We start from the raw sequence: 14,381 nt of genomic DNA on the forward strand, positions 1-14,381 counted from the left end.
AAAATGTTTCAGATCAAACAAATTTAAATATTAGACAAAGAAAACACAAGTAAACACAAAATGCAGCTTATAAATAAAAGGAAAACTACCACAATAAATGCCTCTGGCGCTCAAGTGAAAATAGGAATGTGAATGAAGCTGCTAGTGAGATGGTGAGATCGTGTGCATATCCCAAATGAAAATATATATACGGATATATATACCTACTGCGCTAACACTCATACATGGATTATTAATAGGGATGATCAAATATACTATTTTTCGCTTCGCTGAATATCCAACGAATACCTCGCCGCTATTCGAGTATTCGCGAACATTCGATCCCCAATGTAAGTCTATGGGAAACCAGAATAATTTTATGTTGGACCTAACGGCAAGCTGTGGTGACAGAGGAAAAGGCTGAAATGGATGGGAAAAGGCAGAAACAGTATGAGCACAGCCTGTAGAAGGTGCCTCACTGCATTTCTGGTGTCTTTGAATAACGTGGTCAGAGCAGGATGTGGCGTTTACGTAGTCGCCAGAACAGCTCTCAAACCAAAGTAAAAGAGAGGAAATTGATAAGAAACAGTTTCTAGTGCCTAATCACTTTAATAAAACGTCAAATCTAGCCCCGACCTCCCAAAAAAAACACTTTAGCATATGTTCAAACGTTTCGTTTTTTACATTTTTCCTTCTTTTTCGATTAGAAAGGGCTGTAACTTGTAGAATATATTGGTGTCTGTCTCACAGCTTCTTTTTTAGGACATATTTGGCAGCACTTTAAAAGGTCAGCTACAATGTGCCCGTTGGGATGTTGATGTTGCCCTCCTCCTCCTCCTCCCCAAACACCACCAGCTCCAGTGGCCCTCTATTCAAATTCTATTGAAATGGTTCTGAAATGTATGTTTTATGGACAAATGACCACCACGCTGGGACAGCGAAGCTGATGTTGTTGATGATTGCATCTTACCAAAAGCAGGTTGGGAGCAAGAGGCATCATCGCCTGCTTCCTAGACCGAAGTTTGTGAAGCATGCAGCACTGTGGAAGTGGCAGCTGTTTCACTTTGGAACTCATGCTTTATTCCACTAGCTAACACCGAGGATTTAACCCCTTCAGCCCCCAGCCTGTTTTCACCTTAAAGACCCGGCCATTTTTTGCAATTCTGACCAGTGTCACTTTGACAGGTTATAACTCTGGAACGCTTCAACGGATCCTGGAAATTCTGATATTGTTTTTTCGTGACATATTGTACTTCATGTCAGTGGTAAATTTAGGCTGATATGTTTTGCGTTTATTTGTGAAAATTTTGGAAATTTGGCGAAAATTTTGAAAATTTTGCAATTTTCAAAAATTGAAATTTTATGCCCATAAATCTGAGAGATATGTCACACAAAATAGTTACTAAATAACATTTCCCACATGTCTACTTTACACCAGCGCAATTTAAAAAAAAAAAAAAAAATTCCGTTAGGAAGTTAGAAGGGATCAAAGTTCATCAGCAATTTCTCATTTTTCCCAAAAAATTTTTTTAGGTACCACATCACATTTGGAGTGATTTGAGAAACCTAGGCGACAGAAAATACATAGAAGCGACCCCATTCTAAAATCTGCACCCCTCACTCTGCTAAAAACCACATCCAAGAAGTTTATTAACCCTTTTGGAGCTTCACAGCAACCAAAGCAATGTAGAAGAAAAAATGAAAATTTTACTTTTTTTACACAAAAATGTTACTTTAGCCATAAAATTTAGCATTTTCACAAGGGTATCAGGAAAAATGCATCATAAAATGTATCGTGCATTTTCTCCTGAGTACGCAGATACCTCATATGTGGTGGAAATCAAATGTTTGGGCACATGACAGGGCTCGGAAGGCAAGGAGCGCCATTTGAATTTTTGAGTGCAAAATTAGCTGCACTCATTAGCGGACGCCATGTCGGGTTTGAAGATCTCCTGAGGTGCCTAAACAATGGAGCTCCCCCAAAAGTGACCCCATTTTGGAAACTAGAGCCCTCAAATAATTTTTCGAGATGTTTGATGTGCACTTTGAACCCCTGGGGGCTTCACAGACGTTTATAACATTAAGCCGTGAAAAGAAAAAACATTTTTTTTACCACAAAACTGTTGCTTCAACCAGGTAGCTTTTTTTATCACAAGGGTATCAGGAAAAAATGCACCATAAAATGTATTGTCCATTTTCTCTTGAGTACACACACAGATACCTCATATGTGGTGGAAATCAAATGTTTGGGCACACGGCAAGACTTGGAAGGCAAGGAGCGCCATTAATATTTTTGAGTGCAAAATTAGCTGCTCTCATTAGCGGACAACATGTCGGGTTTGAAGACCCCCTGAGGTGCCTAAACAATGGAGCTCCCCCACAAGTGACCCCATTTTGGAAACTAGAGCCCTCATGGAATTTATCTAGCTGTTTAGTGAGCACTTTGAACCCCTGGAGGCTTCACAAAAGTTTGTAATGTTCAGCCGTGAAAATATGTATATATTTTTTTTTTTACCACAAAATTGTTTTTTCAAACAGGTAGCTTTTTTTTCCACAAGGGTATCAGGAAAAAAATGCACCATAAAATGTATTGTGCAATTTCTCTTGAGTACACAGATATCTCACATGTGGTGGAAATCAATTGTTTGGGTGCACAGCGGGGTTCAGAAGAGAAGGAGCGCCATTTCACAGCAAAATTGGTTGGCATTATTAGCGGACACCATGTTGCGTTTGGAGACCCCCCTGAGGTGCCTAAACAATGGAGCTCCCCCACAATTGACCCCATTTTGGAAACTAGACCCCTCATGGAGTTTATCTAGCTGTTTAGTGAGCACTTTGAACCTCTGGAGGCTTCACAAACGTTTTTAATGTTCAGCCGTGAAAATATTTTATTTTTTTTTTTACCACAAAATTGTTTTTTCAACCAGGTAGCTTTTTTTCCACAAGGGTATCAGGAAAAAAATGCACCATAAAATGTATTGTGCAATTTCTCTTGAGTACACAGATATCTCAGATGTGGTGGAAATCAATTGTTTGGGCGCACGACGGGGCTCAGTAGAGAAGGAGCGCCATTTCACAGCAAAATTGGTTGGAATTATTAGCAGACGCCATGTTGCATTTGGAGACCCCCCTGAGGTGCCAAAATAATGGAGCTCCCCCACATGTGACCCCATTTTGGAAACTAGACCCCCCATATACAAAAAAAATAGTTTGGCGAAATAAAAAATACGGACGTCAGTAAATAAAAAAAAATGAATAAAATAAATATGAGCGCCTGCCAATAAGACCAGTGCCCAACGGGAGAGCAATGCACGAGTCTCGCATCGCATCATCCGCTACAGTCTGGAAGCGAGCAACTGCGCTGGATAATGCGATGCGAGAGGGCGCGTCGGCGGATGGAGGGGCGGCAGATGAGAAAGGGCGCAGCGGATGGAAGATGGGAAAGGGCGCAGCGGATGGAGGAACGGCAGAGAATGGGAAAGGGCGCAGCGAATGGAGGAGCGGTAGAGGATGGGAAAGGGCACAGCAGATGGAGGATGGGAAATGGCGCAGCGGATGGAAGAGCGGCGGAGGATGGGGGGGTGAGATTGGGGATAGCTACCTTACAGGATGGATCTAGGCAGCAAGATCACAGCAGACAGAAGAGACAGCAGATGAAGCAGGCAACAGATTGAGGAGGGTGAGAGGAGGCAGTAGATGAAGAGGATGGGAGAGAGCAGGCAGCAGATCGGGGAGGGGGGCAGAGTCTGATGGGAAAGTGCGATGGCACATGAGGGGGGAGGCAGCACATAAAGGGGGGGGAGGCAGCACATGGATGGGGGGGAGGCAGCACATGGAGGAGGGGGAGGCAGCACATAGAGGGGGTGGGGTAGGCAGCACATGGAGGGGGGAGAGGCAGCACATGGAGGGGGGAGGCAGCACATGAAGGGGGGCAGCTTGCAGCACATGGAGGAGGAGGGGGGGAGGCGTAGTGGCGGATGGAGAAGGGGCAGCCGATGGAGGAGGCGGCGGCCGATCGGGAACAGTGGCGGCCAATTCGGGGGTAGCGGCGGCTAAAAAAGGTGGGTGCGATGGCGGCGGGGATAGCGGCATGGCTGGCGGTGTGGACAGTGGCGTGGCTGGCGGTGGTGGCGTGGACAGTGGCGGGCGTGGTGGGTACAGCGGCGTGGCTGGTGGGGACAGCGGCGTGGCTAGTGGTGGTGGGGACAGCAGCGGTGACAGTAGCGGGCACAGCGGCGTGGCTGGCAGGGACAGCGCCGTGACTGGCGGTGGCGATCGGGGACAGCGTCGGGGTGATCGGGTACAGCGGCGTGGCTGGTGGTGGCGGGGACAGCGGCGGTGACAGTAGCGGGGACAGTGGCGTGGCTGGTGGTGGCAATTGGTGACAGCGGCGGGGTGAGCGGTGTGGCTGGCGGTGGCGGGGACAGCGGCGTGGCTGGCGGTGGCGGGGACAGCGGCGGTGACAGTAGTGGGGACAGCGGCGTGGGTGGCGGCGGGGACAGTGGCGGGGACAGCGGCGTGGCTGGTGGTGGCGGGGACAGTGGCGTAGCTGGCGGGGACAGCGGCATGGCTGACGGTGGCGATCGGGGACAGCGGCGGGGTGATTGAGGACCGCGGCGGGGCAGGGACAGTGGTGGATCGGGGGGCTATAACTTACCGATAGGCAACCGCTCTCCCCAGCTTTCAATGACAGACACAGGTCACCGGCACCAGATCCACGGTGATTGGAGAGATCGGTCACAAGACCGGTCTCTCCAATCAGAGCTGGGGGCGAGTGAAGCACCGATCACCCAGCTCCAGTCAATGATCAGAGCTACAGCTGCTCTGATCAGGGCTGGATTTCAATGTTCCAGCCATTTTCAATGGCTGGAACATTACAGTGACTGTAATTGGCTGAGCGGCGTTAATCAGCCAATCACAGCCTCTGTCGGTTTGGGGAGGAGGCACCACCCCACCTGAGGTCAGGCAGAGGTCCCCTCCTTCCCGAATCTACTATTTGATTACACTGATCGCACTCACGGGGGCTCCGGGGCCGCGATTTTGCCATGACGTACTGGGTACGTCATGGGTCGTTTAGCACCATGTCACCATGACGTACCCAGTACGTCAGGGGTCGTTAAGGGGTTAAAAAAAAAATCAGTTTCCCCAGGGGAGATTGGTTCAACCACCATGTAGCACAGCATCACAATGAACTCCCAATACCTCTCAACAGCTTTTATTAAAAAACTGGTAGAATTTGTAACAGGGCATACTATGCCAAGGAGCTAAAAAAAAATCTGATTCCACAGGGGGCCATGTGTAGCACACCGTGGAGCACAGCATCAATAAAAAACACAAATAGAGACTGCCTGACCAATTGTTCTAGACAGTGTAGCCTCGACAGTGGTTGTGCCAGTGCATAATGTACAAAGGCTTGAAAAATATTGCCCTGGGTGATTGGGCCAAACAATTACATTGCAGCAGCATAATAATTTAGATTAGTCATGCGGTGTCATTAGATGATAGAAGACAAAATAGTCTTGAATGAGAAACAATGGAACTTATTTGAACTTAAGAAATACAAATTTTGGGGATACACTTATTATTGGGTATTGTTAACATGCGGCCTGGGATACTCTGGGGCTCTATGGTTTATTTTGATAATCGTTAAACTGTCTGCACTTTCTGTGGATAGTCGTGTGCGACTATCTGTTATTATTGACCCCGCTGAGCTGAAAACACGCTCAGACAAGACACTCGCAGCAGGGCAAGCTAAGGAAGAGGTTTAAAGAGAAACTTTCCTCACAATTCAATATGATACAGTAAAGATATGGCTTCAGGCACCTTGTAGATTTCCTTTAGAAAATTCAAAGCTTCCCCTACAAACAGTTCTACCTACGAAAACCCAAAGACCAAATTGTAACAATCTTGATCTAATCTCAATAACTGGACATCTGTTTTTTCTCTGTTTGTTTTTGTCTATTGATACAAATGAATTCAAGACATGGCATATATTGCATATGTTTGGGAGAAAAATGATTCTCATGCATGTATCTTACTCAGCTCAAGGCTTTATTATTACAGATTATGCTTCTGTGGTTACCTTACAAGAAGAGTTAGCACCCTTATCAGACACAATTATCATTTGCATTTAGTCTTCATCTTTCTGCTACAGTTTTCAGTTTCTTGTATTTTCCTTCAGATCCCGGTGTCTCGCTGCTCCGATCAATGTTTACCTGGGAACTGGAAAAAGACAAGACTAACAATTCATACCTGCTGCTATGACTGCGTGCCATGCTCTGAAGGAGATATATCCAATGTAACCGGTATATAATAGTATGAGTAGTAGTAATGTTTTAGTTGGGGGATGTACAGTCATGGCCAAAAGTTTTGAGAATGACACCAAAATTATTTTTTCACATGATCTGTTGCCCTCTGGTTTTTAATTGTGTTTGTCTGATGTTTACATCACATACAGAAATATAATTACAATCATACTATAAGACCAAATGGTTCTATTGACAGTTAGAATGAGGTAATGCAGCAAGTCAATATTTGCAGTGTTGACCCTTCTTCTTCAGGACCTCTGCAATTCTCCCTGGCATGCTCTCAATCAACTTCTGGACCAAATCCTGACTGATAGCTGTCCATTCTTGCATAAGCAATGCTTGCATTTTGCCAGAATTTGTTGGTTTTTGATTGTCCACCTATCTCTTGATGATTGCCCACAAGTTCTCCATGGGATTAAGATCTGGGGAGTTTCCAGGCCATGGACACAAAATCTCTATGTTTTGTTCCATGAGCCATTTAGTGATCACCTTTGCTTTATGGCAAGGTGCTCCATCATGCTGGAAAAGCCATTGTTGGGCACCAAACTGCTCTTGGACAGTTGGGAGAAGTTGCTCTTGGAGGACATTCTGGTACCATTCTTTATTCATGGCTGTGTTTTTAGGCAAGACTGTGAGTGAGCCGATTCCCTTGGCTGAGAAGCAACCCCACACATGAATAGTTTCAGGATGCTTAACAGTTGGCATGAGACAAGACTGGTGATAGCGCTCACCTCTTCTTCTCCTAATAAGCTGTTTTCCAGATGTCCCAAACAATCGAAAAGGGGATTCATCTGAGAAAATGACTTTACCCCAGTCCTCAGCAGTCCACTCCCTGTACCTTTTGCAAAATATCATTCGGTCCCTGAGAGAGAAGTGGCTTCTTTGCTGCCCTCCTTGAAACCAGGCCTTGCTCAAAGAGTCTCCGCCTCACAGTGCGTGCAGAAGCACTCACACCAGCCTGCTGCCATTGCTGAGCTAGCTCGGCACTGCTGGTAGTCCCATCCCACAGCTGAAACAGTTTTAAGATACGGTCCTGGCGTTTGCTGGTCCTTCTTGGGCGCCCTGGAGCCTTTTTGGCAACAACGGAAGCTCTCTCCTTGAAGTTCTTGATGATGCGATAGATTGTTGACTGAGGTGCAATTTTTTTGTAGCTGCGATACTCTTCCCTGTTAGGCCATTTTTGTGCAGAGCAATGATGGCTGCACGTGTTATTTTAGAGATAACCATGGTTAACTGAAGAGAAACAATGATACCAAGCACCAGCCTCCTTTTAAAGTGTCCAGTGGTGTCATTCTTACTTAATCCTGACTGATTGATCGCCAGCCCTGTCCTCATGAACACCCACACCTGTTTTAATGGAACAATCACTAAAACAATGTTAGCTGCTCCTTTTAAGGCAGGAATGCAATGATGTTGAAATGTGTTTTGGGGGTTAAAGTTCATTTTCTTAGCCAATATTGACTTTGCAAGTAATTGCTGTTAAGTTGATCACTCTTTATGACATTCTGGAGTATATGCAAATTTCTATTAGAAAAACTTAAGAAGTAGACTTTGTAAAAATTAATTTTTGTAGCATTCTCAAAACATTTGGCCATGACTGTACACTATATGAACAAAAGTATTAGAACACCTACATTCTAAACCTATAGAAGCTTTAATGATATCTTATTCCAAATTCATAGCCTACATATGTAGCACGTCCCATTTTTGCTTCTGAAATAGCTCCCAATCTTCTGGAAAGGGTTTTTACAAGACTTTGTGTCTGTGGAAATGTTTTCTTATTTATCCAGAAAAAATCTCATGTTTGTTGGCAGGACTCGCCGATCTAGTTCACCCCAAAAATGTTGGATGGATGGATCAAGAATCTATGTGACCAGTGAAGCGATTCCACTTAAAACTTCACCAATCATGTATTTATGGACATTGCTTTGTGCACTAGAACATAGTAATGCTGGACCAAAAGAGGGCCTTACTTACATTTTTAGAAGCAAATAATTGTACAATATGTCTTTGAAATAATTTTGTTTTCAAAGTAACTAAGGAGCTTATGTTGCCCCCTGAAAAAAAAGCCAGCAACATTATCCTTCCTCCAATAAACCTTACAACAGGAACAATGCAATAAGTGTGGTGACATTTTTGTGGCATTCAATTAACCGAGACCCATCTGTCAGACTGACAGATTGAGAAGTCTGATTCATTACTCCACAAAACAGGTTTCCTCTTCTCCAGAGTCCAGTGGTGGTGGAATTTATATCAATCCATAAGATGTTTCTTATTGGGCTTACTATTATAAGTAGAGATTGTGAAATAGTCAAATATTTGGGTTTGGACTTTTTTAATTAAATAACGAACCCAATGCAAGTCAATGGGAAATTCGAATAATTTTCTAGGGGACCTTGGAGATAGGTCTGGGAGGGCCAAAAAAAAATGCTGAAATGGATTGAAAGGTGCTAAAGCTGAATGGGAACAGTATGGGGAAGATGGCTGGATGAATTTCTGACTTACATTTAGTTTCGGGGAATAATGTTGTCAGAGTATTAAAGCAGGAGAATTAAAGATAATGAGATTCCCTGCAGCTGTCGCACTGCTTCTGGGTCTGCTTTTTAAAGGTCATAAATATGCATGGTTTTCCCCACCCACACTCTGTAACAGTGTCTGTGATTGATTGCAGTTCTGCTTCTCCCACCTTCCCTCTGTGCTGATGTCTGTGATTGGATGCCCACATACTATCTTTCTATGTCCCTAATGTGGAGTGATAAAATAAATAAATAATTGTAAAACATATTGTAGGATCTCTCGTATTTTGATACTCATCACAAATAAACAGATAAAGCAGACAGCTATTGGCTGCAGTCTGCAACTATGTGCGTTACCTTGTCTGTGTATCATAATACCAGGGACCTAATTCATTATTTTTCAATTATTTAAGTAAATAATTAAAAATATGTTGTGAGGACCCTCCTAACTTTGATACCCAGCCAAGGTAAAGCAGACTGATGGGTGCAAGTTTTCTCAGGCTCGGGAAGCCCATAGTTATTGGGCCCTACCCAGCCTAAAAATAGCAGTCTGCAGCTTCACCAAAATTGGTACATCTATTAGATGCACACCAGTATCGGCGCTATACCCGGCTCATCCCAACTACTCTGGTGTGGTGGCAATCGGAGTAATATAAGGGTTTAATGACAGCTGTGATTCTTCAAAAAAATCAAGGCTGTCATCAACCGCAGTTTGTTTGTTCTATTTGCCATTGCCAATATGTTGGGGCTTCACCAAATAAGAAAAAAGGCAAACAAATAAATTAAACAGTGATGACCACCTCTTCCTCTGCCACGTCCACATGCGACTACATCCCCTGGTTCAAAATAATTTTTTTTATTTATGTTTTTTTTTTATTCTGTGTTATTATAAGTAATTTACCTATCCACATTTGCTTGCATGGCAACTTTCCTGCTCTTACCCCCATTTGTCTTCCTTTTGCAGCCCCTACCCCTTAGTATGAACATTTACAGCCATTTTACTGCACCAAAGTTTGGCTCATCATTGATTGGTATTAATAAGCTTTTAACATCAGCCACCTCTCTGTCACATCTAAGCAAAGGCAGGCCACATTTGCAACGGGCAGAATTTACACCTTGAAAGTGTATGAAAAAAACAGAATTCAGTGATTAGCATGTGTGTTCTAATGTATTTTTCCATATAGTGTACCAAAGATACAATCCATTCATCTGCTTTGGAAGCATGAGAAGAATGAGAGAAGCTCTACAGTAGATACCACAAGAAATGGGGAATAGCAAAATCTTTACCTTATAGATTATTATTCAGATGACAATCATTTTATAACTGAAGGAAATGGTTCTGTAGCAGGAGATGTATAGATGGGGAGTGAAAATTCACTATTAGCCCTCATGACTATGAACAACTTTCTTATTTATTGGACAATAAGTAACAGGCTGCTCTGTCCCGAGAAAATGAGGATTGGTGATACCAGTCAGTACTAGCGCAGGGCACCAATCCGATATGTACAGTACAGACCAAAACGTTGGACACACATTCTCATTCAAAGAGTTTTCTTTATTTTAATGACTCTGAAAATTGTAGATTCACATTGAAGGCATCAAAACTATGAAATAACACATGTGGAATAAAATATTTAACAAAAAAGTGTGAAACAACTGAAAATATGTCTTATATTCTAGGTTCTTCAGAGTAGCCACCTTTTGCTTTGATTACTGCTTTGCACACTCTTGGCATTCTCTTGATGAGCTTCAAGAGGTAGTCACCGGAAATGGTCTTCCAACAGTCTTGAAGGAGTTCCCAGAGATGTTTAGCACTTGTTGGCCCTTTTGCCTTCACTCTGCGGTCCAGCTCACCCCAAACCATCTCGATTGGGTTCAGGTCTTTTGACTGTGGAGGCCAGGTCATCTGATGTAGCATCCCATCACTCTCCTTCTTAGTCAAATAGCCCTTACATAGTCGGAAGGTGTGTTTGGGGTTATTGTCCTGTTAAAATATAAATGATGGTCCAACTAAACGCAAACTGGATGGAATAGCATGCCGCTGCAAGATGCTGTGGTAGCCATGCTGGTTCAGTATGCCTTCAATTTTGAATAAATCCCCAACAGTGTCACCAGCAAAGCACCCCCACACCATCACACCTCCTCCTCCATGCTTCACGGTGGGAACCAGGAATGTAGAGTCCATCAGTTCACCTTTTCTGCATCGCACAAAGACACGGTTGTTGGATACAAAGATCTCAAATTTGTCTCATCAGACCAAAGCACAGATTTCCACTGATCTAATGTCCATTCCTTGTGTTCTTTAGCTCAAAATAGTATCTTCTGCTTGTTGCCTGTCCTTAGCAGTGGTTTCCTAGCAGCTATTTTACCTGCTGCATAAAGTCTCCTCATAACAGTTGTTCTAGAGATGCTAGAACTCTGTGTGGCATTGACCTGGTCTCTAATCTGAGCTGCTGTTAACCTGCTATTTCTGAGGCTGGTGACTCGGATAAACGTATCCTCCCCAGCAGAGGTAACTTTTGGTCTTCCTTTCCTGGGGCGGTCCTCATGTGGGCAAGTTTCTTTGTAGTGTTTGATGGTTTTTGCCACTGCACTTAGGCACACTTTCAAAGTTTTCCCAATCTAACGGACTGACTGACCTTCATTTCTTGAAGTAATGATGGCCACTCGTTTTTCTTTACTTAGCTGCTTTTTTCTTGCCATAATACAAATTCTAACAGTCTATTCAGTAGGACTATCAGCTGTGTATCCACCAGACTTCTGCACAACACAACTGATGGTCCCAACCCCATTTATAAAGCAAGAAATCCCACTTATTAAACCTGGCAGGGCACACCTGTGAAGTGAAACAATTTCCGGTGACTACCTCTTGTACCTAATCAAGAGAATGCCAAGAGTGTGCAAAGCAGTAATCAAAGCAAAAGGTGGCTACTTTGAAGAACCTAGAATATAAGACATATTTTCAGTTGTTTCACACTATTTTGTTTTTCATTCCCCATGTGTTAATTCAGAGTTTTGATGCCTTCAATGTGAATCTACAATTTTCAGAGTCATGAAAAAAAGAAAACTCTTTGAATAAAACGGTGTGTCCAAACTTTTGGTCTGTACTGTAAATTATTACAATTATGTTGTTTTTTATGTAAAACATATATTAACACAATATATTGTTAAATCGTCATTCAGATATTGAAAAATGCTTTAAATGCCAAAGTGATGAATGGCCAAATGAGAAGAGGGACCGGTGTCTGCCCAAAGTAATGGAATTCATCTCTTACAAGAATGACATCATAGCGTCTGTATTTTCCTGTGTCTCGATCTTTGGATGTCTTATGACCAGCTCCATATTTACAATATTTATATTTAACCGGGACACCGCCATTGTTAAAGCCAATAACCGGAACCTGAGTTACCTCCTTCTGGTCTCCATATTCCTCAGCTTTCTCTCCATCTTCTTGTTTCTTGGTCGTCCCACTGATGTTACTTGTAGAATTCGTGAAACAAGTTTTGGAATTTTCTTCTCTGTGGCCATCTCTTCACTTCTCGCCAAGACTGTCATGGTTTGTCTTGCTTTTAAGTCAATTAAGCCTGGAAACTTTTATAAAAAATGGCTGAATCTGAAACTGCCCTATACCATAGTGTTTGTGTGTTCTTCCATTCAGGTTGTAATCTGCATTTTTTGGTTGTCTATTTCTCCCCCATTCCAAGATCGGGACACTGAGTCCTATCCTGGGAAGATCATCATTCAGTGTAATGAAGGCTCAGGTATCTGGTTCTTCTCCATGTTGGGTTATATGGGTCTCCTTTCTGCTATGAGCTTTGTTCTGGCTTTTATGGTGAGGACATTACCAGACACATTTAATGAGGCCAAGTACATCACCTTCAGCATGCTGGTGTTCATCAGTGTCTGGATTTCCATGATCCCGGCTTATCTGAGCACAAGAGGAAAAGACATGGTGGCTGTGGAGATATTTGCAGTGATGGCTTCCAGTGCTGGACTTTTAGGTTGTGTGTTTTTTCCAAAATGTTTTAACATTTTGTTTAAATCTAATATGAATAGAAAAACTGAACTGCTAAGAAGAAGAAATAGATGACTACAAAATAAAGGCCACCTCTGATAATCGTCATTAAATCTGTAATTTTCACATTCACTAAAGTTAAAGTGGCTCTATCTATTTATAAATAATAGGCAAAACTTTCTCTACAATTCAGAAATATTGTAAAAGCCATATTATACTAAAATAGAACTTCTTCACCAGGTTGTGTAATAAAAATATATAGAGAACATGGAATTATTATTCTATAATGTCTGCTATTTGTATATTTATTAGAACATGACATACTGATATTAATAAAACAAAACAGAAATAGGTGAATTCTCGATATTTACCTTGTAGTGTGTAAGATATATATCCAGATAATATTTGTGTTTTTTACACCTGATGGAATAATGTGTCTGACGTGGGAATGTGGTTCCATCAAAGAATCCAAAGGACATTAATGCATTAGACAATATCTGGTCTACTCCCTACTCCCTGTATGTAGGGAGCAGCTATATATATATATGTATGTGCTAGCAGATAATATTTATATACTAGAAATAGGCCTGATACTATCGCATCGGCAGTGAGGTGAAATGAAGATCTGTCTATGCTTAGTGGTGTGACAGGAGCAGTGGACATGTGTCACACTGATTGCGCTTTCCAATATATCTGTTGTATGTCATTCCTCTGCATTTGTGTATTGTGTGTGTTGCATCCTTTGACCTCTTTCACCCCTGTGCACTGTCTCTTCCATGTTTTGTGCTGTAAATTGGTATCTAGTGTTGTGTTTCTTGAGCTGTGTTCACTATGGAGTGTCTCCCCTGTGTGCAGTGTGTGTTTACACTATGTGGTCCCTTGTAAGGTGATTGTCCACAGAAATGTTTTTGGGGCTAATTAAATGTGTTAAAGGCTGTGTGTATTTTTATTGTAAATAAACATAACGTGTGTGTGTGTGTGCGTGCGTGCGTGCGTGTGTGTGTGTGTGTGTGTGTGTTATATATGTGTGTGTGTGTGTGTTATATATGTGTGTGTGTGTATGTGTGTATAATTTGTTTTATTTATTTCTCTCTCTAACACACACAGCTCTGCTATACATTCAGCTCTAACACACAGGCACAGGCACAGACATGCACAGTCACAGGTGCGCACAGACACAGGCACGCACAGACACAGACAGGCGTACAAAGCTCTGCTATACACTCAGCACACACACACACACACACACACACGCACACACAGCACTGAACTGCCTAGAATGGAGGCTGCAAGGAGATCCTCAAAAATCCACTGAAATCTAGATGAAACCATGTGCTCACAGGACCTTTGTGATGTCACTGTCATGTGATCAATCACATGATCAGAAGCTGCTGCTCCAGGGGACTCTGCTCTCTTTATGCAGGACTCTGCTGTGTGGGAGTATGAAGTGGAGCCGTGGGTGTAATGTAATGTGCGGCTGTGGCGGAGCTGCGGGTGTAATGTAATGTGCGGGGGTGGCAGAGCCTCGGGTGTAATGTAATGTGTGGGGGTGGCGGAGCCGT

At 43.0% G+C, this 14,381-nt stretch overlaps 1 protein-coding gene across 1 annotated transcript in view; it reads left to right on the top strand.

Moving 5' to 3' along the window:
* The window catches only part of LOC142310167 (vomeronasal type-2 receptor 26-like), a 39,954-nt gene extending 27,060 nt beyond the window's left edge, over nucleotides 1–12,894 (top strand). The window contains exons 3-4 of the mRNA XM_075347984.1: nucleotides 6,161–6,284; nucleotides 11,987–12,894. Coding sequence (XP_075204099.1) covers nucleotides 6,161–6,284; nucleotides 11,987–12,894 — 1,032 coding nt within the window. The remainder of the gene's footprint in view (nucleotides 1–6,160; nucleotides 6,285–11,986) is intronic.
* Nucleotides 12,895–14,381: the final 1,487 nt, after the last annotated feature.

This window comes from Anomaloglossus baeobatrachus, chromosome 1 (assembly GCF_048569485.1).
Source record: "Anomaloglossus baeobatrachus isolate aAnoBae1 chromosome 1, aAnoBae1.hap1, whole genome shotgun sequence".
NCBI lineage: Eukaryota > Metazoa > Chordata > Amphibia > Anura > Aromobatidae > Anomaloglossus > Anomaloglossus baeobatrachus.